At 60.0% G+C, this 25,357-nt stretch overlaps 1 protein-coding gene across 15 annotated transcripts in view; it reads left to right on the top strand.

Annotated features, from left to right (window-relative positions):
• The window catches only part of CACNA1B (calcium voltage-gated channel subunit alpha1 B), a 179,992-nt gene that overhangs the window by 44,530 nt on the left and 110,105 nt on the right, over positions 1-25,357 (top strand). For 11 of the 15 annotated variants that reach the window (XM_046022835.1, XM_046022830.1, XM_046022829.1 and 8 more), the window contains exons 7-13: positions 3,964-4,067; positions 7,040-7,155; positions 7,775-7,831; positions 8,839-8,931; positions 15,619-15,828; positions 19,883-19,995; positions 23,903-24,015. In XM_046022835.1, the coding sequence (XP_045878791.1) occupies positions 3,964-4,067; positions 7,040-7,155; positions 7,775-7,831; positions 8,839-8,931; positions 15,619-15,828; positions 19,883-19,995; positions 23,903-24,015 (806 nt within the window). The remainder of the gene's footprint in view (positions 1-3,963; positions 4,068-7,039; positions 7,156-7,774; positions 7,832-8,838; positions 8,932-15,618; positions 15,829-19,882; positions 19,996-23,902; positions 24,016-25,357) is intronic. The other 4 variants (XM_046022836.1, XM_046022834.1, XM_046022833.1 and 1 more) reach the window with 1 other exon arrangement.

Raw genomic sequence — 25,357 nt, 5'->3', positions numbered from 1 at the left:
TGAAGTGAAATGGTATTTCATCTTGGCTTTGATTTGCATTTCCTCTAACGACTCATGATAATGAGAATTTTTATGTGCTGATTGCACCCGTTATATGTCTTCTTTGGAGAAATGTATTTTCAGATTCTTTCCCCATTTTAAAATTGGTTAATTTGTCATTTTGCTATTGACCTGTAATTTTTCTCTATCTATTATGGTGTCAGACACTTACCAGATAGATGATTTGTAAATACGTTCTCACATCCCGTGGGTTGTCTTTTCATTTTCTTGATGGTGCCACTTGAAGTACAAATGATTTCTATTTTAACGAAGTCCCGTTTTTCTGCTTTTATTTTCACCATTGTGCGTTTGGGTTCTAGCTAAGAATTCATGACCCAAAGTCATGAAGATTCGCTTCTGCATTGCTGGTTAGTTTGGTAGTTTTCGTCCCCGTCTTTAGCTCTATGACCACTTTGACGCAATGTTGCGTGTGGTGTGTGGTAGGGATTCAGCTTCTGGTGGTCTTAGCACCATTTGTCGAAAAGACTTCTTTCCCCCATTGCATGGTCTTGGCATCCTTGTTAAAAAACCAATTGATCGTAAGTGTAAGTTTATCTCTAGGTCATCAATTCTAATCTATTGATCAGTATATCTGCCCTTTTTAGGGGGATTTATTTATTTCTAGGTCATCAATTCTATTGATCACTATATCTGCCCTTTTTAGGGGGCAAGTTTTAAAATTTCACTTTCCTTAATAATTATAGTATGATTAAATTTAGCTATTTTATACTGGATGAGTTGTGCTAGTTTGTGTGTTTTGAGAACTTTCTCCATTTCATCTGCGTTGTCGAACGTACATCGAGTTGTTGGTGGCATTCCTTCATTGACCTTTCGATGGCAGCTGGGTCTATGTAGTGGTATCCCCTGTTTCATTCATGATGTTGATCATTTGTCTTCTCTCCTTTTTTCTTACTCAGTATTATTAGAGGTATGTCAATTTAATAGTTTTTTTTTTTTAAGAACCAATTTTTAAAAAAAGATTTTATTTATTTATTTGAGAGAGAGAGAATGAGAGAAAGAGAGAGCATGAGAAGGGGGAGGGTCAGAGGGAGAAGCAGACTCCCTGCCAAGCAGGGAGCCCGATGCAGGATTCCATCCTGGGACTCCAGGATCATGACCTGACCTGAAGGCAGTTGCTTGACCAACTGAGCCACCCAGGTGCCCCAAGAACCAGTTTTAAAAAATTGATTTTTTTCTATTGTTTTTATTTTCAATTTTGTTGATTTTAGTCTCTTATTTCTCTTCCCTTCCCTTCCCTTTCCTTCTTTTCTCTTCTTTTTTTTTCTTCCTTTTCTTTTCTTTTGAAGCCCAATATGGGTTGAACTCACAACCCTGAGATCAGAACATGAGCTGAGATCACGAGCTGAATGCTTGACCGACTGAGACACTCAGACCCCTTTGTCGTCTTACATTATTATTTACTTGCTTATGATTGATTTGGGTTTATGTTGCTCTTTTTTTCCCCTAGCTGCTTGAGGTGGAAGCTTAGACTATCCATTTGAGATTTTTCCTCTTTTGTAATATATGTATTTGTGCTTTAAATTTCCCTCTTGATGCTGCTTTCGCCGTGCCCTTCAATTTTGACATGTTGTATTTTCATTTTTGTTCAGTGCAGTGTATTTTTATATTTCCCTTGAGATTTCTTCTTTGACCCGTGGATTATTTAGAATCGTTTTCCCCTTGTCAGTAAGGTGTCATTTCTTTCATAGCAGTTTCAGTAATTTGTCTTTACTTTTCCTAATTTTGACTATGCTATGCCTTATTATGGATTTCTTTGGATTTAACTTCTTGAATCTGTGGGTTTATGTTTCTTGCCAAATGTGGAAAGCTTTTAGGCACTACTTTTTTGAGTACTTCTCAGCCTTCTCCTCTTTCTCCTGTATTCTGCTGTTCTGATGACATGAATCTTCGATCTTTCATTATAGTCCCACAGGTTGCTCAGGTTCTGTTGTTTCTTTCTTGTTTTTGTGTTTTATTTTTAATTTATAACAATTTTATTTCTTTATTTGACACACAGAGAGAGTGAGCATGTGCACAAGCAGGGGCACAGGGAGAGGGAGTGGCAGACCCCCCGCTGAGCAGGGAGCCCGATGCGGGGCTGGATCCCAGGATCCTGGGATCATGACCTGAGCCAAAGGCAGAGGCTCAACCAACTGAGCCACCAGGTGCCCTGTTTTTGTTTTAAAGTCGGGTTTCTCTCTGCTTATCAGACTGGGTAACTTCTATTGTTTTCTTTTACTGTTCATGGATTTTTTCCTCTGTCTGCTCCATTCTGTTGTTGTACCTTTCCATTTAAAGATTTTATTTATTTGACAGACAGAGCTCACAAGTAGGCAGAAAGGCAGACAGAGAGAGGAGGGAGAAGCAGGCTTCCCACGGAGCAGAGAACCCTATGCGGGGCTCGATCCCAGGAACCCTGAGACCATGACCTGAGCCGAAGGCAGAGGCTTAACCCACTGAGCCACCCAGGCGCCCTGTACCTTTCCATTTAGATTTTTATTTTGATTATTGTGGTTTTCAGTTCTAAGTTTTTCACTTGGTTCTTCTTTGTATCTTCTATTTGTTTGCTGAAACTTTCTACCTTTTTAGCGTGTTTCAAGTGTGTACATGGTTATCCTTTGAAGCATTTTTATGATGGCTGCTTTAAAATCTCCATCAGATACTTTTCTCATCTTTGTCTCTTAGTATCTTCGGCCATCTGTATCAGTCAGGTTCTCCAGAAATGAAGAGCCAGTAAGATGCGTATGTGTGTGTGTACACAGATATGGAGTCAGAGGAAGAGAGATTGGTCAATTGATTATTAGGAATTGGCCTTTGTGAATGTGGTGGTTGGCAAGTCCAAATCGGCAGTTTAGGTTGGCAGATTCCAGACCCGGGAGAGACGGGGGTGCGGTCCCAGTCCGAAAGCCGGCAGGTGGAGACCTAACAGAGCCAGGGGTACAGGCGGCGTCTGCAGGCCGTCTCCCGGAGAGCTCCCTTCTACCTGGAGGAGAGGCGGGCTTTTTTCCTATTCAGACCGTCAACTGATGGAATAAGGTCCGCCACCTTACGGAAGGCAAGCTGCTCTACTCTATCAGTTAAGACGTTAGTCTCATCCAAAAACACATTTGTGGAAACACCCAGAATAATGCTTGATAAATATCTGGGCACCCTGTGGTCCAGTCACATTGACACATAACATTAACCATCATGGCATCTAATGATCGTCTTTTTTTCATTCAGTTTCTGCTTTTTCTGGTTTTTGGTATGGCAAGTGAGTTTCAGCTAAAAACTGAACACTTTTGGTGTTATGTCATGAGACCCGGATTATAAAAGTCAAAAGGTCTGGGCGAGATGCCCTTCTTTGCATTCAGTTTTTGGATCATGCCTGAGTGCTGGCTTCCAGCTTAAGCCCAGCCCGTGGTGAGAACAGTGCCTTGGGGACTTGTGGGCTTGCTCTGATATGGGGGAAATTCGGCATGGGACCTCCCAGCCTCTGAGCTGCGGAGACCGCTGCAGACAGAAAATCAGACTTGGGCCTGGGGCCCCCGGGCTGCATTCAGGAGAAATGTCTGTAGAGCTGACTGGTATGTCCAGTAGCCTGGGAAGGGCAGAGGCGGTGTCCGAGTGGAGGCCGGGTGTGAGGCCTTCCAGGTTTCGGGGGAGCCTCTGCTCCCTGGAGCGACTTCCTTGGCTTTTCCACTTGGCTGGGCGGAGACCAGGAGTGCTAATTGTCCTTGGTCCTTTGAGAGCTCCAGGGCAGCTTCCAACACGGTGCTGTGGGGCCAGGGAGGCAGGTCTGCTGTGGGTCCTGCCACTCCCCCAGCCCCGGAACACTCCCTGCCTAGGCCCTGCCGGGCATTTGAGGAGGGGTCCACGGTGCTCCTGCAGCAGGGGCTGTGGGTCTTGTGGCCCGTGTTTTGCTCATCTGCTTCTCGCCTGCAGACGAACGACGCGGCCGGCAACACCTGGAACTGGCTCTACTTCATCCCTCTCATCATCATCGGCTCCTTCTTCATGCTCAACCTGGTGCTGGGCGTGCTCTCCGGGTAAGCGGCCGCGTGGGCTGGCGCGTCGCTTGCCCTCCCGTGTCCTTGGGCTGAGGGGCAGATGCTGTGGTCAGACGTGGGCACGTGTGATGTGGGGAAGGTGAGGCCTGGCCTGGCCTCATGGCCCCTCTCTGTGCTGGTCCCTCCTGTCGTCCTGAGCACTGGCCAGCCTGTCCTTTGTGCTGCTGCCCTGACCTCTCTCTTCACTATCCCCTGGCCCTGGCCTCCTTATCTCTATCCCACCCTTGGCCTTCACCCTGTCCCCTGAGATGGGGGAGGGGCTGCTGCTGGAGCTCACCTGAGTCCATTGTGTGGTTTCTGGGCAGCCCCGGAGCCTAGAGGCCCCCCTGCTGCTGTAGTGGACGGTGATGACGCAGCCCCATAGGCCGACTGTAGCGGTCACTGGGCTCTCCCCGCCAGCCCCGACCCCTGGCTTGCTCCTCCTCTCCAGACCCCTTTCTGTGCCGAGCTCCTGCAGGAGTGAACAAGGGAGGGTGAGGGGCGGGGCTTCCCTCTGAAGAAACTGTTTCCTGGCCCCACAGTGTACTTGCCTGTCCTGCCTGGGGCCAGAGGCCGCAGACGCCTTGTGTGCTTGGGGCCCAGGTGGGCTGGTGCTTGGGGGTCCCGCCCTCCCGTCAGCCCCGGGAAGCCGCGTCCGGAAGGCCTGGCCTGCGCTTTGTCCCACACTAGTTTGATACCCCCGGAAGACTAGCGGAGAAATCTCCATCCTGCCTGCTCCGAAGTTTCCCGCTCAGGCCCGGGGCTCCTGAGGTGGGCTCCGGGAGAGGCGGGTGGACCCAAGGGGCCTGGAAAAGAACAGCCACTGAGAGGACAGTGCAGCCAAGGCCTGCACGCTCTGGCTCTGGAATGTGTCCTCAGTCTCAGTCCTGTCCTGTAAGGGGTTTGTCACCAGCATGTCTTTCCAGGCACCTCCGTAGGGACAGGCACACCCACAGCGCAGTGGAGCTGCATGGTCTGAGCCTCAGGAGGCCCGGAGCTCAGGGAAACCACCCAGGGAAGGGGCTTTTCCACTGAGCTCCAAAGGGAGACCAGGAATGGGCTCAGCAAAGGTGGGGAGAGGGTTTCCCCGGCAGAGAAGAGCTGGGGTACAGGCCCGGGGTAACCAGAGGGGCGTATTGTGTGCTGCGGGGATGCTCAGGGGACCAGAGGGTTGCAGGAGTGAGGCTGCTGCGGCCGGCAGACAGTGGTTGTGTGGGGCGCGGGCTGTGTGCCGAGGACAGTGCACACCGGGGAGGTGGCAGGAACATGATGGGCTCGCGGTGAGCTGGGAGAGCACCCTGCTCAGGGTGGCTTCGTGTGGCTTGCCCTGAAGAATGTGCAGAAAGAACCGGGAGCTGGGGGTGCTCCTCACGGAGCAGGGCCACGGATGTGGTGACATCCCAGCCCCTCTCCCCCTCGAGGGCATCCTGGCCTCTGGGGATGAGGTGAAACGGGATAGTTTTCCGGATGAGTCTCAGTGGAGCCTCCCTCAGGCATCCAGGCCCAGCAGAGAGACCCCAGGGTTCTCTTTCAGGCCTGGGCAGGCTTGGAAATAGCCTAATGTGGCCCCTCACGCCAGCAGACCACGCACAGCCGGCAGGTCCCACGCTGGCCACCCTGCACGGTGGCACGGACTGGATGCCGCGTCTGCAGCCCGGCCCGGGGAGTGCTTGCCCTGCCGGACTCCGTGGCTCGGCCACGTCTGGGCTGCTATAGGGCTGGCTTGGAGCCCCTCCAGGCTTGTCCTTCCTCGGGCCCCGGCACATTCCAGAGGGTCAGGATCAAGGATTCCTCTTGGGGCTTTTCTTAGCAGAAGCCTGGCGAGGACAGGCCCGCTGCTCGCTGCCGTTTGAGAAGTGGCTGTTCTGCGGGACCTGGACTGTGGCACGTTTCTGCTGGTGGCTCTAGGACGGACTCACGTGGGGTGGTTGCTGCCCCACGCCTGCACCCCAGGCCCTCCTGCCCTCATCAGGGCCAAAGGATGGGGTCTGGATAGAGAGGAGAGGAGGGGCGGGGGCCCGGGTCCTGCAAGGGTTTGCGGGGGATGGGAGGTCCCGGCTGCTCTCATTGTCAGGGTTGCCACAGCTCAGGCCCTGGTGGACGCTGGTCATGAGCTTGGGTCAGGGAGAGCCGAGTTCTCCCTCCTGCCGTGGCTGTGGGCCAGGAGTGAGGTCTGCTGGGCTCGCTGCAACCAAGCCCAGAAGCTGCTTCTCTTGGAGGAGAGATGGCCACTTGTCTGAGGATAGATGTTGCCGTTGGGCTGCACGGGCGTGCCTGCCTGTCCTCTGGGGACCTGGCCTGGGAAGCTTGCCATGCTGGATGCTGAGTGTGCGTGTGCTTGGGTGTGCCCGTGTGCCCATGTGTGCGGATGGCTTCCTTCTGGCCGTGTGAGCTCAAAACCTTGTCTGGGAGGCTCGGGCTGGGCTGCTGAGGGCTAAGGAGGGCAGAGATCTCTCTCCTGGTCTTCGCGAGCCTCCCCGGTTTGGCCGAGGTGGCTCTGGAATGTGTTCCTTTCATCGTTGGCTTACCCCATGCAGTCCTTCTTGCCCTGTTCCTGTCTGTCCTTCCCGTCCTAGCAAGGGCTCTGGGTCTGAACCAGTGGAAGAAACAAAGTGGGAGGCCTCTGGGCCGATCTCGCTGAGAAGGTCTCTGTAGGGTGCGGACGATGGAGGCTGGCACGCGGAGGGTGTGCGCCTCGGCTGGCTCTGGGCAGGGCTGCGGTACTGTCCCTGCTCTCGGGATGCCCTCAGGGGACTGGGATGCACAGATGTCCCTTCGTGCTGGAGGGTCCTGAGGAAGGAGCATTCAGCCGGGCCCCCTGAGGGAGCTCAGGCTGGTGGCGAGGGGCGGCCCGCGGCCTGACCGTCATGTCCCAGCGTCTTCCCGGTTCCCTCTGCCTCTGTGTCCACACGCCCGCGGGCTGGTGGCCGTGCTCACACTCACTCTTCCTTTTCTGGGCCTGCGCAACGCAGAGAGTTTGCCAAGGAGCGTGAGAGGGTCGAGAACCGCCGGGCCTTCCTGAAGCTTCGCCGGCAGCAGCAGATCGAGCGAGAGCTCAATGGGTACCTGGAGTGGATCTTCAAGGCCGGTGAGAACGGGGGGCGGCAGGCGTGCTCCTGGCCTGGCCTCGGTCAGCGGCCCTGGGGAGGTTGAGACCAGCCTGGGAGAGGGGAGCTGGGGCGTCGAGAGTGTGTTCCCAGCTCTCCCGGGTCCTGACACCAGGTGGCCGTGTGGCTCTGAGGACACCGGCCTTTTCAGTGGAGGCTTCCAGCAAAGCCTCTCCTGGGGCTGCTTTCTGCCTGTCGGACGCAGGCGCCTGACCCTTGACCTGAGCCTGCTCTGTGCTCTGCACTGGGCTCGGGGCTTTCTCACTGCCCCCCAGCCTCCGGCCGGCATACCTCCCTGCCTATGGGGCACCCGCCAGGCCTCCTTAGGTGCCTTGTCTGCGTGGAGCTTGGCCAGTGGGGTGGCTGCTCTTGGGAGGGCGAAGTGAGCCTGGGAACAGGCCAGGTGCCCCTCATGTGGCACTGCCTGTGGGACACATGAGGGTGTCTGTCTCAGCAGGGAAAGCTCAGCCACAAGCCCCATGGGCTTCTGGGATTGGAAGGGCTAAGAAGCAGAGGGTGTCCACGCTGTGTGCTGGGGGGTAAGCCCTGGTCAGGGGCTGGTGTGGGAAGACCCCACCTGAGGCTGTGTCTCGCTCACAGAGGAAGTCATGCTGGCCGAGGAGGACAAGAATGCGGAGGAGAAGTCCCCTCTGGATGGTAGGTGACCACTGTTAGCACCGTGTGCCCAGCGAGACCCGTGAGCATGCGCACACTGGGGATGCCACGGCCACACGTCCGTTAGGGCAGAGCCCGTTCTGGAAGTCATGGCAGCTCCTGGGGAGGGGTGAGCCACGGCCCAGCCTGGACGTAGCTGGCGGTGGGCTCAGACACCACACCCGCCGGGCGTCCCGCTGGGGCTCAGGGCAGCATGTGCTCCCAGCAGGCCCGACACCATGCTGTCCGGCCTGGCAGCTCCCGTGGAAGCCCAGGGAAGCAACGCGGGAGGCCCGTCCCTCAGGCTCACCCACCCCTCTTCAGGCGTCGAGAAGCCAGATGGTGCTGGAGGCTGCTGTGCTGGTCGGCAGAGACTAGGTCATTCCTGTTGTCCCAGGAAGAGCTTCTGGACGGTGCTGCTTCTAGAAGCTCTGAGTTCAGGCTGAAATCAAGCTGTACCTGTTTCCGGGGCTCAGGGCGATGTGGCTCCCAGCACAGCTTGGGGTCGCCAGGGCAGGGACGAGAGCCCTGTGGCTATGGTCCCCAGCCTGGCGACAGGCACAGGCCCAGGGGCAGGAAGGCTGTTCTCTCTTTACACCAAAGCCAAGGCCAGAGGGATTGGCTGCGGCTGCTGTAGCCTCCGTTGAACCCGCATCTGGGGCACTGAGCTGGTCTGTGCTCGGCGTCTGCAGACCTGATCGACCTTTCTGCCCTCATCTAGCCTCAGGGCGGGCTGTGGAGACAGCCGGCTGCAGCCTGGCCTTGCCCCACGCGGGTGTCTCTTGGTCTCCCTGGTAGCCACTGACGTCATCGCCGAGAAAAGGCAGAGTGGCAGCATTCGCCTCTGAATTCCTTCTCCCCTTTGCCCTGAAGACTAAGAGGGGCTCCCAGGGGCCCGGGGAGGAGACCCCCAGGAAGGCCCTCGCCCGCTCAGCTGAGGGACGTGCGGCCCTGAGGCCGGTGAGCTGGCTGCCAGCTGACGCAGCCCCCCTCCCCACGCTTGTCTAAAGCAGTGCTGAAGAGGGCGGCCGCCAAGAAGAGCCGCAACGACCTGATCCACGCCGAGGAGGGTGAGGACCGGTTTGCCGACCTCTGTGCCGTCGGTGAGTGTGCTCGAGCCCGCCCGGCGGGACGGGGTCTGTCCTCTGACTGGGGTAGCGGGTGCCCCCAGCCCCGCCCCGCCGGGGCCCCTTCCTTCCCTGCCGCCCACTCTCCCGTGTCCCTCCTGTGGCCGGATGTGAGGTGCCTCTGCCCGCTGGTGCGCACTCAGCTTTCTTGCCCAGAGCCGGGCAGCAGGGGTGGCCCCGCGTCTGGCTCCTGGAACCTCCTGCTGCCCGGGGCCCGTGGCTCATTCACGGCAGTGCAGCCCCGACTGCCCTTGGCTCTGCCATCGCCCGGGTGGACGCAGAGCCTTGGCCGCCCCCCACGGCAGAGGGTCTGTGTGTGTGTCACCGACTGTAGGGACGGAGGGTTCTGGCCATCTTCCTACCCAGCCCCCGTCTTCCATGCTCCCGGGCCTCTGGCTTCGTCCCCGTCTTCTCAAACGGTGACAGGAGAATTCTGGTTCACTGAATCACACAGACCACCCTAGTCCCCTTCCTGAGGCTGCTACCAGACGCACCAGCCCTTTCTCACCAAATGCCCTGTTGCTCTGCGGTCTGCGGCAGAAGAGGGCTCGGCCGTGGGTCTCCGCCTCGGCAGGCGGAGAAGGGCCCGCGTGGCGGTGCCCCGTCACTGCGAGCCCCGAGTCGGACACGGTCAGGCGGCCGTGATCTCCCGCAGTCCCTGAGCCGGCCCGAGGCGGAGGTCTGCTCCTCGTGGTGTGGTCACACTCGTGAGACGGCTCTGTGAGGCGCTTACCTACCAGCCAACCTGCTCCCGTCTCTGTCTCTCCGTCTGGCTGTCGGTCTGTGTGTCTCCGGATCTGTCTCCAGTCATCCATCGGTCGTCTCTCTTCTCCGCGCACAGGCCCAGTAAACGCGTGTCAGTAGTGGGGGATTTATGCCTGTTTCTCAGATCCCTCGCCTGCCCCTCACCCACACACGCGTGCGCACACACACAGTTGAGATCTCTGCCTGTCGCAGACACGCTTTCATACAGATTTTTCTGGAGACCGCTCCCCTCAGAAGTCTGATTCTGATTCTCGTTCCGTGCTCTGCGGGGTCACAAGATCGGTTTGAGTGCTGATGGCCACTCATTCATTTTCAAGTAGTTTGATCTCCGTCTGGAAAGTGCTGCCGAAACAAAGCCCTGTCGACCTCTGTCCTTCCCTCCAGCGCTTCTGTCCTGTGCGTGGACGTGGACCCGCCATCCCTCTGGGGCGCGGGAGACGCTCTGACTCCGGCTGGGTGGAGGCAGGTCCGGCGAGGCTGGAGGGACGTTTCCCTGGGACTGCCGTTCTCGTGCACTCGCTGCTCGTGAGCTGGAGTCTCTTTAAGTGTTGGTTTTCCCTCTCAAGTCAGGTTTGGTGATTCTGCGTACTCCCTGTCCGTTTTTCTGTTGGGCGGTTTGCGTCTGCTAACTAGGAAGAGACTAATGTGTGTTGTGGGTCTGAGTTTTGTTACAATTTTCACAAATTTATCATGTGACTGCAATATTTAGAGTCCCCTTTATTTCCACTTTACCTAGAATTTTTATTCTGATTTTGTAAAATTAATTGGAAAGATTTTTTAAAGTCTTTTTCTGTGGCTTGGAACAGTTTAAGTAACACCTCAATAGTGTGTTCTTTAAAGGTGAGACAAAACCTGAGCCCAAAGTAAAAAGAACTCGGGCCAGTTTTATAAATTATGTTTTGTGAGGGAACCTTACGTTTTCTCAGCATTTCCAACGTGTTTCTGTGGAGTCGCCTGCGCTTTTCTCTTGCGATTCTCCTCGTCTCCCCGCACGCAGCCGCACGCTCGCCCTTCGCTCCGCAGACGTTGACGGAGAGCCGACGGCGGGCAGGGCACGGTTCCTGCACGGGGCCTCCGGCCCAGCGAAGCCGTGAAGCCCCTTCCTCTTCGGGTTTGCCCTGCAGAGCCGGCCGCAGACACCCGCAGGGGACCACGGAAAGGGTGTCGTGTGTCCCCGCCGCCTCCGCAACAGGGAAAACCCGACGAGAGAGGGGCTTGGAGCGCAGGGGCCTCAGGGTTTTCAGGAGAAAGGCCCCGAAGGCCCCCTGGGGAAAGGTCGCCTTTGAGTAAAGTGGAAGGACGGGAGGGAGTCAGCCCCGACGAGAGAACCTTCTGGCAACACGGGGAAGACCCTGAAGCAGGGAGGAGCGTGGCACACGCGGGGCCTGCGGGCGAGGCCGGTGTGGCTGGACTGGAGTGGCCTGGGGGTCAGGAGGCCGTGGAAGGCGAGGGACACACAGGGACTCCGGCCACGGGGGGTTTTGTAGAGGGGAGACGCCATCCGGCTCCAGGTGGGGTGCAGGGGAGCCCCAAGGGCAGGAGGGGCAAAAGCGGGGCCTGTTCCGAGGCCACTGTAGGGATCGGACCGGCAATGGCAGCCACGGGGTGTCTGGTGGCCGGACTCAGGGACTGCCTGAAGTGACAGCGATGCTGGCCGGCCGGGCGTGGGCGTCGGGGTGCAGAGCTCTGTGCGCCTCTGGGTGGGCTGGGCACTGACGCCCGGAGTGCGGGGAGCGCGTGCCACGTGTGTGCGACTCCGTGGGGGCACAGGTGGCCCGGCTGGGGGTCTGGCTCGGCGGCAGGAAGGTGCTGACCCCTTGGAGGCCGTCCAGGACGCGCCGACCCTGCTCCTGCTGCTTGCTCGTTGTCGGAATGTCTGTCTGTCTGTCTTATTGCACTGGATTGTGCGGGTTCATCCGTAGGCGGTCACACAGAGTGCCCTGACGGCAGACTTCCTGTCCTCTAGCTTTTCTTGAACGTCATGACCTCCTCTTGTATCTTTAGTAAGTTCATCTTTCTAGATTATTTTGATTTGCTTTTTTAGGACATTCCTAATGTCTTACACAAGGTATCTGGCTTCTCACGGACTGTCCCGTGTCCTCTCTGCAGCACGAGGCCTCTGTCGACTGCCCCTGCTGTTCTGCGGTTCACGCTGGTCCCCGCTGCCCCCTGCCGCGGAGGTTCTAGGGGCCGCGGAGGTCCTGAGGGCTGCGGCTCCGGTTCTGGGTCAGAAGCTCCTCCTTTGCCCGGGGACTGGGGGCTTTTCTCAAAGTCCTCGCTTCCATCTTTTTTGCACCCGGATCCCTCTTATTTCATGCCTGTCACCCACTTTGCTCCTGCGGGTCTCACCCTCTGTCCCTCAGGGTTTCTCCCCTTGTTCGACACGTGGCTTGCGCTCCGCCCTTCAGGCCACTAGTGTGGGTTCTGAGAGTGAACCTCCTTTCCTTTCCTCTGCTGAAGGGAATTTTATTTTTTTCTCCAGAAAGTTTCTCCTTTCGGTTTTATTTGGTTTGCTTGGTGCTGTCTTTGAGTCCCTGGGATGTTGCTGATTTTTCCTCCCGGGTCCCTGGCAGGCAGGGCCCGTGGGCTCAGCAGGCTCAGACGGGCTCGGGTATGGGGCTGGGCAGGGAGGACAGAAGCCGTGCATAGGTTTCCCCGTCCCGGTGCCCCCTTTGTCCCCCCGTCTGAGCTGGGGGTGGCGGCGTCTCAGGCCCTGGGCTTGTTAGCCTCTGCCCTCGCTGTCTCTGGCGCCCGCAGCTGAGCCCTACGTGGCCGGCGTCGTCTCACTGAGTCCTACAGGAGCCGCGCGGTCTGGGTTACCAGGATCTGTTTCGAAAGAGATCTCTGGGCTGTGGCGGGGTGAGGCCACATGCCATGGGAAGAGGTGGTGGGGGTCTGTGTCTCCAGGCTTTGCTGGCCATCGTGACCTCCATCAGCCCACGCTGGCGAGTGCAGCAGCGAAGCTGGAGGGAGACACGTTTCTCCTCCCTCCCTTCACGGGCCGCGGGTGGGGTCATCGAGGGCGGGGATGGATCTCAGCCGTTCTGTCCTCTCTCTGCCACTCAGGCCCAAGCTCTGTGTGTGTCTTTGGAAGGAATGGGATTGTCACACAGGCCAGCGAAGCCTTTCTGCTAACGGATGAGCTCCGCTTTTGGGCGTGATGGCAGGAAATCCAAATGCCGGGACAGCCTTCCGCTGCTGTCACTAATGCCAGACCGTGCTGCCGTTCACAGGCTGACTGAGCTCTCCCACTGGACGACACCTCTTTTCCCGAAATAAGCCTTTCGATTAGAAAGAACATACACGGATCAAGTTAAACATGGAAAATGCACAGCGTGAGAAGAAGTCGTCCCTGTCCCTCACCGTATCCCCGCCCGGAGCTACGACTCTGGATGTGTGGGTGTCCGTGTTCACCGTCGACCCCAGTTTTACCAAAGAGCTGGGGTCGCTGCCCAGAGCCGCCCTGACCACATGGTCACTGCTTGCTGGGAAAGGCTGACCTCCAGGGCCTGGGTCTCTGTCTCCAGAGACCCAGGCCCTGTGCTGTGTTTGCCTGCGTGTCCCGGTTCCCTGACCACACGGAGGCTGGGATGCGGGCAGGCCTCTGGTCTGGGTTCTGCCGTGGTGTGCATGTGAGCACCTGTCCCCCTGGGCATGGAGGAGGACACCTCGCGCTCAGCCTGCCGTTCTCTCGCTCCCCATCCTGTCCCTTGGAGTGTGTTGGGAGATAGGCTGGGCTTCAGGGGCCAAGTAGGGGGGCGTGGTTTTGTGCAAATGTGGCCGAGGACGTTTCTGTCTGGGTTTGCCTCGTCGAGGGAAGAAGTGTGTGGTTGTTTGCATGTGGGCACAGGGGACGTGTGAAGGCAGCACTCGCGGGAGGCCTTTCCCATGGCAGGGGCGCCCCAGTTCCTCGTGGGCATGGCCCGGAAAGCGAGATGGGCAGGGCCGCGCAGCCTCCCCTGGAGAACTTGCTGCCTGTCTCACAGGCCACACGTGTGCACATACATGTCCCCTCCTTCCCAGCACGGCCCTGTGTGTGTTCACGGATGTGTACCCGTGTGGCTCTGTGTGTGGTTGTTTCTCTGAGAGTGAGATGGCCAGGCTGTGTGTGTGGCTTTGTTTCCAAATGACTCAGGAGCCGGTGGGCTCTCAGGACGGGTGTGTGTGGGGCTCTGCCCGTGTGGGTCCCTCCTGGTCCACACGGTCTGCCTCCCTCTGGGCCTCATTTCTGAGGAGGGAGTGGGTGTGTCTGGCTGTGGCCTTGGCACTTTGCCGCCTCAGGAAGGCCCAGAGCCCTTGAGGAGCGCGGTCACTCTGACTCTTGGTGGCCGGTGTCTGGTGCCTGGACGTGAGGCTGTGTCCTGGCTTCCCCAGGAGGCTGCGATGAGGCAGTGTCTTCCGTGGGTGTGGATGGGGCGTGGCATCGGGCGTTGCAAGGCTGCTCCGAGGGCCGGCTACTGGCCCTGTCCTGTGAACTGCTCCTTCTGGGCCTGTCTGTGGCTGTTGGTCCCAGCGTCTCCCCACGATACAGCTGCCGGCGTATCCGTCAGTCTCTCCAAGGCCTCAGGGCCGGTCCTCGTTTCACTGAATTCAAGAAAACACCAACCCCAAATGCTATGACTGTCCCACTGGGTATGTGTGCCGCCCCCACACCCCTGCACCCAGGGGCCCAAGCTGACTGGGCTGGGACCCTTGCAGGCGCACACAGGCCCAGGCCCTTACTGAAAGCACTAGAGAGGCCGTGATGTGCTGCAGAGACACCGACTGTCCTGAGAGACTGAGCCGTGCACGCTCGCCACTGCCAAGCACCCAGGAAGCCTACTCACTCGCTTGTCAGGGAGCACACGGGCTCTCAGGAAGCCCTGTCCTGTCCTGTCCTGTCCTCAGGAGTGTGCCGTCTGGCCTGGAAGCTGGGCGCAGAGCGGGTCAATGAGCCAGTCCAGGGGCAGATGGTGGGATTACTGCTGGGGGGCAATGACCCGGTTTCGGAAGGAGTGCCCAGAGAAGGGTGTTTTGTGGGGGGGACAGCAGATGCAGACGTGAAGCTGGGGTGTAGGCAGCTGCGGAGAGGGGCCAGCGTGGGGAGCAGTCCACGCTTAGGGTCCCGGTAGAGCCGTGGCGGTGGGAACATGGAGACGAGGGGCGGCCATGGGAGCCTCACGCATAGACATTCTGGACCCTGTGCTGGGCACTGTGGGCCGCACCCACCTCTGTCTCTGCCCCTGGACCACGGCCTCGGACCAGCTGCAAACCAAGCAGCTGGCTGGGTTCCAGTCGAAGCACTAGAGAGTCGGTAGCCAGGGGCCCTGGAGGGCTTGGTCGCCTGGGTACCTGCCTTCTGCTCAGGTCGTGATCCCGGGGTCCTGGGATCGAGACCCGCATTGGGCTCCCTGCTCTGAGGGGAGCCTGCTTCTCCCTCTCCTACTCCCCCTGCTTGTGTTTCTGCTTTCGCTGTCTCTCTCTGTCATAAATAAATAAATCTTTGAAAAAGACAGGTAGCCAGTGGCTGCCGATCTCTGAGTTGCAGTGGGAGGGGACTGGAGGCCGCAGGGCTCTTCAAGGCCCATAGAGGAGCTGGGATGGCCCGGGAGCATCGGGACCGCTGGTGGGTGGCGCAGAGGGGCTGGAGACCATCTGAGCCTGGTAACCATGGAGACCAGCAAGGCTCTCGGTCCCCTCGCCTGCGAATAGGGGTGGGGTCAGGACCCACTGCAGGGCAAGCAGCCAAATGCCAGGAGCCCACGGGGCCTGTGGTTAGAACCGGGGCCTTGAGCTCAACCCGGCTGGGGCAAGGGCCTGCGAGGTGTTCTCATGGGGGGGCATGTCCTCGACGGTGTGTCCATGGGGCCCACGTCTGTGAGGGTGAGTGTGTTCTCAGCGAGCCCCTTGTTCCCCCAGGGTCCCCCTTCGCCCGTGCCAGCCTCAGGAGCGGGAAGGCGGACGGCTCGTCATACTTCCGCAGGAAGGAGAAGATGCTCCGCTTCTTCATCCGCCGCATGGTGAAGGCACAGAGTTTCTACTGGGTGGTGCTGTGCGTGGTGGCCTTGAACACCTTCTGTGTGGCCGTGGTCCACTACAACCAGCCCCAGCGACTCACCACGGCCCTGTGTACGTAGCTGCGGCCCGGCCTCCCTCACCTCCTCCTGAGCCGGCTCGCGCCTGCAGCCCGGGGATCCGGGTCCACAGCCCGTCGCCTTGGAATGCCCTGGGTAGGACCCGGCGCAGACCGGCGTGCCTCGTGGGCCTCTGCTGGGGCCTGAGCTGCTCGCCCCAGGTGCCGGGAGGCCTACATGACTGCGACGGCTTAGAAACCCACCTGTCAGTGTGCTGGGGAGTGAGGCGGGGCCCAGGGCGCCGGGGGCAATGGGGTGAGCCGGCCCGAGCCGGGCCCCGGGGACCTGTGTCCTCCCTTGGAAGGGCTTCAGGCCCATGGACTGGGGGACTTAGCCCTCATTCCAGTCTGCCGTGAGGCTGCAGCCCCTTCCCTGGGCTCCTGCGGAGGAAGAGTTCACTCTTTGACCCTAACCAGGACTGACTTGTCCGTGAGCCTAAGGACAGGCCACGAGCAGCTGAGCCATGGCTTCTCTTGGCCCTGGCTGCATTCCAAGGAGGAAAGGAGGAAGGTAACCGGCCCCTAGAAGAGGCCCCTTGCCCCTCTCCAGGGACCAGGGCTGACCTACTCGGACCAACGGTTCATACCCTAGGGCGCTGCAGGCCATGAGGAGCCTGGTCGGGGTCTGTGGTCCCACCTCACGAGGGCTGTAGAGATGAAGGCTCGCAAGTACTTACATGCTCGGGTCAGGCCTTCCGCCTTCCTGTGCCCCGGGGTTAGCTACAGTAACCCTGCTTGGTGTCTGGGTCCGAGGTGGACACATGGCCGGTTTTGGGTTCCCCTTGCTCTGTCCATGGGAGCCTGGTGTGCCTAAAGCCACCTGGCGTGGCAAGAGGGTCTTTCCTCCAGAGAAGAGCCTCCGGATGTGAGTCCCGGCCCTGACGGGCCCGCCGCGCTCCCCTCCCTCAGACCGCCGAGCCCATCAGCCCTAAGCAGGAGCTCGGGCCACCCGGGCAGTGTTCTTGACGTGATCTGGACCGATGTCTCCACAGCCCACCTGAAAATGGGGGAGGGGGGGACAGCTGGGGTGCAGGTTCCCAGACTTGTACTGAAAGCTCTTGCTGTCTGAAGGGGAAGGATTCGGGGCAGAAGAAGCCAGGGGGCCCCCGGGTGCTCCCGACAGGCAGCCTGGCTCGGGGTCCCCAGGGCAGCAACGCGAAGTGCCAGCTTCTCTCGCCCCGGGTCCCTGTGTCCTGGGGCCTGTACCTCGGTGTCTGGGGACTTTGCTTGGGACTGGGGTTAGTTCTTCTCTCAGGACAAAGTCCCCTCCCCCTGGGGGGTTGGGTAGGGAGCAGGGAGGGGGGCTTCCTCGCCAGGCCTTTCCTTCCTGTGGAGGAAGCTGATGTGTGGAGGAAGGGACCCTGGCAGCCCTGGGGTCCCTCCCGGTTTCCTGGGGGTCTGCCACCCGAGCGTGGGCCTGAGAGTGCCCAGGGGCTGGGCCGGGCCACAGGCATCCCTGGCCACGAGTCCTTCCCCTTGCTGCCTTGTCTTCTCTGTGGCTCCCCGGAAATTTCTGATTCGTTGCCATGACCTAGGGCAGACGTGGGTCTATGCAGCATCGGCCTGCCTGGGCTCCATGCCCTGGGCTCTGTCCCTGGCAGCTGGGCTAGAGCTGAGGAAGGCCGATCCGGCCAGGTAGGGCAGGTCTTGCAAGAGGCAGAGGCAGGGGCGGAGGTGGGGACTAGCTTCCCTGGAGCTCCCCATAGGGCTCGGCCCTGAGACTGGCCAGCCTGCAGAGAATGGGTTCTGGGCACGTCTGTCTGTCCCTCCAGGATCACCCCCTGCCCCTGTGCCCACCAGAATGCCTGAGACTGGAGCTCATTGGGGAGGAGCGGGGAAGGGAGGCAGCTGGCTGTTGGGCCTCGGCCTCCTCTGAGCACGCTGTCCTCACAAGACAGGCTCGAGCGCCCTCTCCTCCGTCCCGCACTCCCCCAGCACCCTGTCCTCCTACGACGATACCAAACACTGTCAGTTCTCTGCCTCTGCTCCCCCTTGGCGTGTGGCTGCCCGGAGAGAAGGGCCCACTCTGTCTCCCCTGCGAGTTCAGAGCAGCACCAGCTTGAGAGCTGAGCCAGTTATTCAGGAGTGAACGAGTGGATACCCCTTCTCGGCCTCGGAGGTGAGGCTGAGCGTATGACACCGAGAGAGAGTGAAGGGCAGGCAGGACGTGGGGGGCTCCTGGCTCCGGCCGCTCCCCTCCTCGGGGGATGTCTTACCATTGGCACCTCTGGTGCTGGTTCCCCGCACAGCTCTCACTTGGGTCTCCTGGGAGCAAGACCAGTGACCGGGCTGCCAGCTCCAGGGTCTGGCGTATGGGCCGGGGGGCTGTCCTGTCTTTGTGGCTTCTTCCTCCAGGATCTGAGCCCTCCGAATGGGAAGGTGCTTTGTGACCTTGTGTGGAGGGCTCTGGGCCTCGGTGGCCGGGAGCCTGGGATCTGTGCAGGTGGCTGGGTGTCTTGAGCTGGACTTGGGGGCAGGGTGGCCCTCCCTTCCCCCATCACGCCTGCTGCTCAGCACAGCCCAGGTGTCAGTCGCGCAGGCCTGGCTGCAGTGGGCTCTTCTGCCCAGGTCCGTGGGCTTCCACGCCTGGGACACTGGCTTCCCGGCTTCTCCAGGGAGTCAGCTGTGCCTTCTCCCTCTTAGCCCGTGCCTGGCTCAGTGCCTAGTGAGTGTTTGGCTGGCTTCAGAGGCTGGGCGTGATTATCCCTGTACTCAAGCCGTAGTAGGGGTCCCACAGCTGAGACCTGGGTGCATGCAGATCACTGTGTGTCTGTGTGTGGGTGGTGGGCTGGTGTTTTCTGCTCCCATGGAGTCGGGCTACTGTAGGTCCGCCCCTGGCTATGGCCGCTGGGTCTCTGTAGGGTCGTGCTTGGTGGGGAGGGGTGGAAGAAAGCAGATGTCGGGGTCCAGAGCTGTGGGGTCCCCTCTTCTCTCGTCTGTTTTATCAGACGATAAGCTTGAGCTCCAGTTTCCCACTGGTCTGGGAGGGCCCTGGAAGGGTGGGCTGGTGACTTTCCAGTGACTGGACCCTGAAGCCTGCCATCCACTCCTGCTCGTGACCTGTACCCTTGGACACAGGCTCTGCCCCGAGTCCTGAGTTGCTTTCCTGGCCCCTGGCGCTCGGGGACCCCAGAGGCCATGGGGCCTGTGGGCCACTGTACGGAATAGTGAGCTAATTGCAGCCCAGGCCCCGGGGAGGAGGATCAGAGACAGTGACCTTGTTCTGCGGCCTGCACTTCTGGGTTTGGCCAGGGCAGAGCTGGCTGTGTCTCTTGCTGTCTGGTCGTCCTCGCCGTGTCACTTGGGCCAGGGCTGGTGTCTTGTCTGTGTGCCTGGAATTCCCAGCATTGCTCTCAGGTCCAGCGTGGCTTCCCTTTGGTCCTGGGACCCTCGAGGGTCCACACTGTCAGGGACAGGACTCTGGGGCGAGGCAGGAGGGGGTGCCTGCAGGAAGGGGAAGGCGCCCGCAGGAGCCTCTGTGTGACTCAGAGTGAGGGGGCGGCAAGCGTTGGCGGTTCCCAGGAGCCTCGTGCTGGCCAGGCCAGGCAGTGCTCAGGGGGGAGGCGGACACACAAATGAAATGAAGACCAAACACAGTGACGTGGGGGTTTTGAGGAAGGGTCTCGCGGAAAGACGGGGCGCTTCTGAGAAGGACACTGAGGGTCTCCACTGTGCTCAGGGCCCACGGCGGGGAACAGGCCTGCAGGCACAAGGATGGGTCACAGGCCATCCCCCGGGGAGTGCTGCCTGGCCCCAGCCCTCACTCCTGAGCCCATTCCCAGGACCTCACTTCCCGTGGAGCCTGTCTCTGGGCCGTAGGTGCTGGGCACGCACCCTGTTTCAGACTGGAACCAGCGTCTCTCTGTGCCCCTCCCAGTCCCAACCCTGATGCCGTTCTCCAGAGCGGAGATCTCTGGGCTTAGGGGCCACAGACCAGGCCTGCAGGGCTCAACCCTGGGAGGGCCCAGAGGTCTGGTGTCCTCCAGTCTGGGCTGGAGCCAGGTGGGAGGAGGCTGAGAGCTAACCCCCCTCTTCTCCGGCTTCTCCTAGACTTTGCAGAGTTTGTTTTCCTGGGTCTCTTCCTCACAGAGATGTCCTTGAAGATGTATGGCCTGGGGCCCAGAAGCTACTTCCGGTCCTCATTCAACTGCTTCGACTTTGGGGTGAGTGAGAGCCTTGTGAGCGGTGCCAGCTGGGGCCAGGCTGTAGAGAGTGCACACGGCCCACTCCTTGCTTGAGTGCACACGGCCTCCTCCTTGCTCGAGAGTGCACACGGCTCCCTCCCACTGGACCCCACCCAGTGCATGCTGGGGTCTGGGCCTCAGGACCTGGAGGCAGAGTGTACGGTGCCCCTGTGTGGGTCAGGAAGGCTTCCTAGGGACAGGGAGGGGCGTTGGACAAAGGGGAGGCCTGTTCAGGCTCTGACTTATGAGGGGTCAGCAGCAGGACCTTCTCCATCCCACCCGATTCTGTCCGTAGAATCTGTGCCTGGTACAACCAGCCTTCAAGTGTGGCCCTGCTCCCCAGAGGGCTCTGTCCCCAGAGAGCTCAAGGGGGCTGTAAGCCCAACCCCTCACTGTCCTTTAAATCTGGCTCTGGGCGGCTTGGACAGAGGCTTCAGGGGCGGCCTGAGAGGGCCGTGATGGTCTGGCCCTCCTCGTGGGCGCTGGCCTGGGTCCCTTCACCAACCTCTGCAGTCCAGGAGGCCTCAGAGCAGGTGTTCCCAAGACTCCCTGGGACAAAGCCCAGGATGTTGCACAGGCTTTCCCAGGCCGAGGGCAGTGGACGCCTCCCTGCTACCGCGCCCAGAGCCCAGGGAGGAGCTCCGACCCAGGGGAGGCCCCGGTGAGAAGCAGCTGTTCACCCTGAGGAAGGCTCCTGCCTCTGCAGACCCTGAGGAGCCGGGGAGCCTGGGCGCAGGTGCAAGGAAGCCTTCGACTGGAGATTCAGGGCGGCGCGGGCCGGGCGCCAGTGGAGCTGATGGAAGGAACCTTGCGTCTGTGGCCGTTAGACCCTCAGAAGGACGCCCACTTTGTGGGCAAGGGGCCGCAGAGGTTGCTGCCCAGATACTTTTTTGGAGAGGCAGTGTGGACCCAGGGGTTCTGGCCCCGGAGAAGCGGGTGGTGACCACGCAGCACGGCCTGACCTTGTGGGGGTACAGGGCCGTGGCTGCCCAGGGTGTGCCCTGAGACGTTCCTGAGACGGCTTCTTGTGCCCTGCTTCGTCACGGGGAAAGGCTGTGGTGCACACAGGCCAGAGGGGCCTGGCGAGGGTCACGAGATCACCGGGAACCCTTGATCTTATAAACGTGCCTGTGTCTTCCGGTTTGAACTAACGGGATCCCAGGATGTGGGAACGATTTGTGCAAAGGTGAACAAACTATTCCAGAATTTAGCAGCATAAAGTAAGTGTGTATTATCTCACTTATTCTGTAGCTCAGGGGTCCAAGCCTGGTTCATCTGAGTGCCTGTGGCCCAGGGTCTCTCGAGGTCACAGTGCATCTGGCAGCGGGGACGCGGCCGTTCCACGGATCGAATAGGGCAGCAGAATTTGCTTTCAAGCCCGTCACATGGCTGCTGATGGGACTCAAGACTAGCTTCCAGGCTCACTCATGTGGTTGGTGGCCTTAGTCCGCATCACTGGGAGAGACGTGGGTCTCTCCCCAGGCTGCCCGAGTGTCCTCATGACGTGGCAGCTTGTGATCTGAGAGACTGACAGTACCAAGACAGAAGCCACAGACACGCAGTCTCGGCGACGACCCATCGGTTTTGCATCTTCTGTTCATCAGGAATGAGTCACTTGGCCCAGCCCATGTTTGACAAGGGGTGGGAGATACTACCCAGGGACACGAACCCCCGGAGACAGGGTCGCTGGGACCACAGTCCACACTCCGGCCATTCCTGATGTAAAAGGCACCCCCGTCCTCCCACTTCCCCAGCCGCCTCCCATCACCGGGTCATCTCGGAGTCTCTCCATCCATACCAGGCCCAGTGTGGTCGGGGAGCCCCATGAGCAGCTGCCCAGTCCCTCCCGACCTGTGCACCCATGGAACCAGAGAGACAAGGTGTCACCCACACGGTGACGAGACGGTCCGGATGGGCTGCTGTTGGCATTCCTGTTCGGAGGGGACCGTGGGACGTACGAGGGAGTCTCTAGCCCACAGCCGTTCAGGAATCTGGTGCGGAGAAGTTGGAGGTCCTGGGATTAGTTCTGAAGGACCGGGACGCCCTTTGGGCTTCCGGTTTTGGCGTGTGCGTCACCCTGTTCCAGGAGAGTTAGCGCGTGTCCTCAGCTGGGTGGTTCTCGAGCTCACGTCCTCCCTGCAGAGTTTGAGGGATCCGAAGGCCACTGCTCTGTCTTGTCCTGTCGGTGCCCGTTCAGCCCAAGCCGGGGATGTGTCTGCTCCGTCTTCTCAGAATGTTGTGGGCGTGCTGTGACCCTTCTGGCTTCTACTTGACAGAAGCTCCCCCTACCCTGACTCCTGTGACGGGCCCTTCCCCGTGCGGCGTCCGTGCTGAGATGGCTGAGGCCAGCGCACGTTAGTGCCCTGGAGGACTTGCTGCTCGTCGAGCTGACGGCGGGGCCGTCTCTGTGGGGCTCCCAGCGCGTTGCCATTGTGCCCTGGCTTCCTCTGGACCGTGCCATTGCCTAACTTGGCACCCTTTGCTGTCTGGAGAGGCGGAATGTTTCCAAAGCTGGCAGGTCCTGGCGGACAGCACTGCCCTCTGTCCTCTTCCCCTCGCCGGCTGTGGGCAGCACCAGGACCCCAGGTCGCACCGGCAGACTCTGCTTGGCGATCTCTGAGCCCTCTGGGTCCCTGTGGCAAACTTTGTTCTCTTCACACAGCTGTGGGCCGCAGTCTGGCCGAACTTCCTGCTGGCACCCAGCAGGGCTCTGCCCACTTTTCTGCCGTCCCTCCTTGTCCAGAGCCTGTGGACACGCTGGGCTCACTGACGTGCTTCTCCGTGCCTGTTCTCTGCCTCTGAAAGCCACTCCCACGTTAGAGAGCACCCCACTTCTGTCTCCAAAACGTGCATTGTTTTTTCCTCGATGCCTAACAAATTCCCCCAGAGTTTAGTGGCTCAGAACGCCTGACACTGGTTATCGCTCACGTCTGGGCGGGGAGTCAGACCGCGGTGTGACTGAAGAGGGGCCCCAGCTCCCACAGGCTCTTTGGGGCAGGGAGCTTACACCTAAGCTCCTGCTTGTGGCCAACGGCCCTCCGTCCCTGGTCACGGGGGCCTCTCCCCAGGCTCCCTCGTGCTCCCCAGCACGGCGGCCGGGGAGCTGGGAGCGCCAGTCGTTGTGACCGAGCCTCAGAGGGGACAGCCCATCACTTCTCCCAGTTCTGTTTGCTGGAAGTGAGTCATGAGGTCCAACCCAACCCTGAGGGATGGGCTGTACAAGGCGGGGTGCCAAGTAGTGGGGATCCCTGTGGGCCATCTCGGGGGCCGCCTCACAACCCGCAGTAAGGACACAGATTGAGGAAACGGTGAGCTCCAGCCCCAGACACACGCCGGCTGCTGTGTGCCTGCTGGAGGTGCCCGGGCTCACCGAGGACAGCTGACGGCAAGCTTGGCCCGTGGGCTGTGTTGCCGGGTGCAGCTGCTGTCCGCGGGACGTCAGCTGTGCTCTCAGCGATGCTCCTGCGTTCGACGTGGGGACATATGCAGAGGGGGCTGTGGATGCGGGGGACCCGTGAGCAGTGCCCCTGCTGGAGCAGACATGCGGGTTAACGGGCCAGCGGTAGACTACACGGGAGTCTCTGGTCGTGGCCACGGCCGTGGTCCTGGCACGGTCACCAGTTTCTCCGAGTCACGGGCTGACCGGATTTGCAGCTGGCTGGCCGGGAAACCAGTAGACTGACCCTCGCGCTGCCTCCTGCGTGCCTGTGGTGTGTCCAGGGTGGGCGTGTTGGGGGGCAGGTGAGCACTGGGCCTGGGGCGTGCTCCCCGAGGGCAGCGGGAGTTCCGTGTGCGCGGGGGCTCCCGCGAGATCCCAGGTGCTTCCTGCAGAGGTGCGGGTGTGGGCCGAGGGGTGCGTGGCTGAGGCGGAGCCTGTCCCCCACAGGTCATTGTGGGGAGCATCTTCGAAGTGGTCTGGGCCGCCATCAAGCCAGGAACCTCCTTCGGGATCAGCGTCCTGCGGGCCCTCCGGCTGCTGCGGATCTTCAAAGTCACGAAGTAGGTTACCCGCGTGCTCCCGGGTAGGGGATGGGGAGCGCAGGTCACGTCTGAGACTGAGCCAGGCCGGGCGCCTGTTACCAGGAACCGTGGTGCTGGCCTTGAACCCAGCTGTCTGGAATCTCTTTGTGCTTATAATTGGCTTAAATACAGACGAGCTGACGGAGCGCAGGCCCAGCACCAGTTGTCTGGGCCGTGGGGCCCGCATCTGCACTCAGGCTGCTCCTGCAGGCCTCCGTGCTGCCGGCAGGCTTCCCGGTCCTCCGTGGCTTGCGTCCCACAGCTTCCTACTGTCCCTTTTGACACCAGCAGTCCCGTCAACTTTGCTTCATCGTCAGCTGAGAAAAAAGAAATGATCACATGGAAGTTTTTCCCATCATCCTGCCCCAAGGCTGCCGCCTCCGGTCAGCCCCGCCCCCAGCGAGGGAGGGAGGGAGGCCTCAGAGGACTCTGACCTTCTGCCCCGAGCCAGCTTGGTCTCTCCGGGCCTTCCTTAGGGGCTGCGTTCCCAGGCCGGCTTTCTCCGCCCCATGCCTGTCGTGCTCCGCTGAAGCAGTGGCAGGAGGACAGCCCTGGGCCTGTGTCGTCCATTCTGTCCCACTGGGTCCCTTACATAACCTGGACTCCAGTCGCTCCATTTTGTCTCCGACGGGGCTGAGGCCGAGGCGGCGGAGTGATGCCGTTCCTGCGCGAGCGCTGGGCCCTCTGCTGGGTTCTAGTGCTGGGAAGAGGCGGTGCGTCTCCCCCAGCAAAGGCCACTCTGCACTCAGCTGGTCCGGCGGTGGGCACACAGCACAGCAGGGACCGTGCCTCCCCAGACTCCTGCACTCCCGCTGCGTGAGCGCGTAGCCACACACGCTCCAGCCCGACTTCCACGCGGTCTCCCCAGCACCTCCGACTGCGGCAGGACCCGGGGAGAACTGTCAGCAGTGAGCCTGTGCACGGGGCCCTGGGGCTCTAGGTCATCCCTGCAGTGACCTCTCAGAACGCCACGGATCTCCCCAGGGTACAGGGGAGTTCTTCTGGTCTCTTCCAATCTGTTTTAAATCCCGGCCTGAGACCATTGGAAGACACAATGATGTCACTGCAGGAGAGCCTGGGGCAAGAATTGGGGCTAGCCGGGCCCCACGACCCCTGCTGGGCGTCTTGTGGCCGTGCGGCCGGTCCTCTGTCGGTCCCCGTGCCGTGAGGGGACTGTGAGAGCACCCTTCACCCCTCTTGCCGGGACTGGTGTTTGAGGGGCTCTGACTCCTTCCAGAAGCCAGGCTGCTGTCCTGAGGTGGGCTGGCTTTTCCAGAGTGTTCCAGCCCATCCTCCATGCACCCGTAAGTGCCTCGTAGGA

This window comes from Meles meles, chromosome 11 (assembly GCF_922984935.1).
Source record: "Meles meles chromosome 11, mMelMel3.1 paternal haplotype, whole genome shotgun sequence".
Lineage (NCBI taxonomy): Eukaryota > Metazoa > Chordata > Mammalia > Carnivora > Mustelidae > Meles > Meles meles.
The sequence above is the reverse complement of the archived record's forward strand: the minus strand, read 5'-3'. Positions and strand labels throughout refer to the sequence as shown.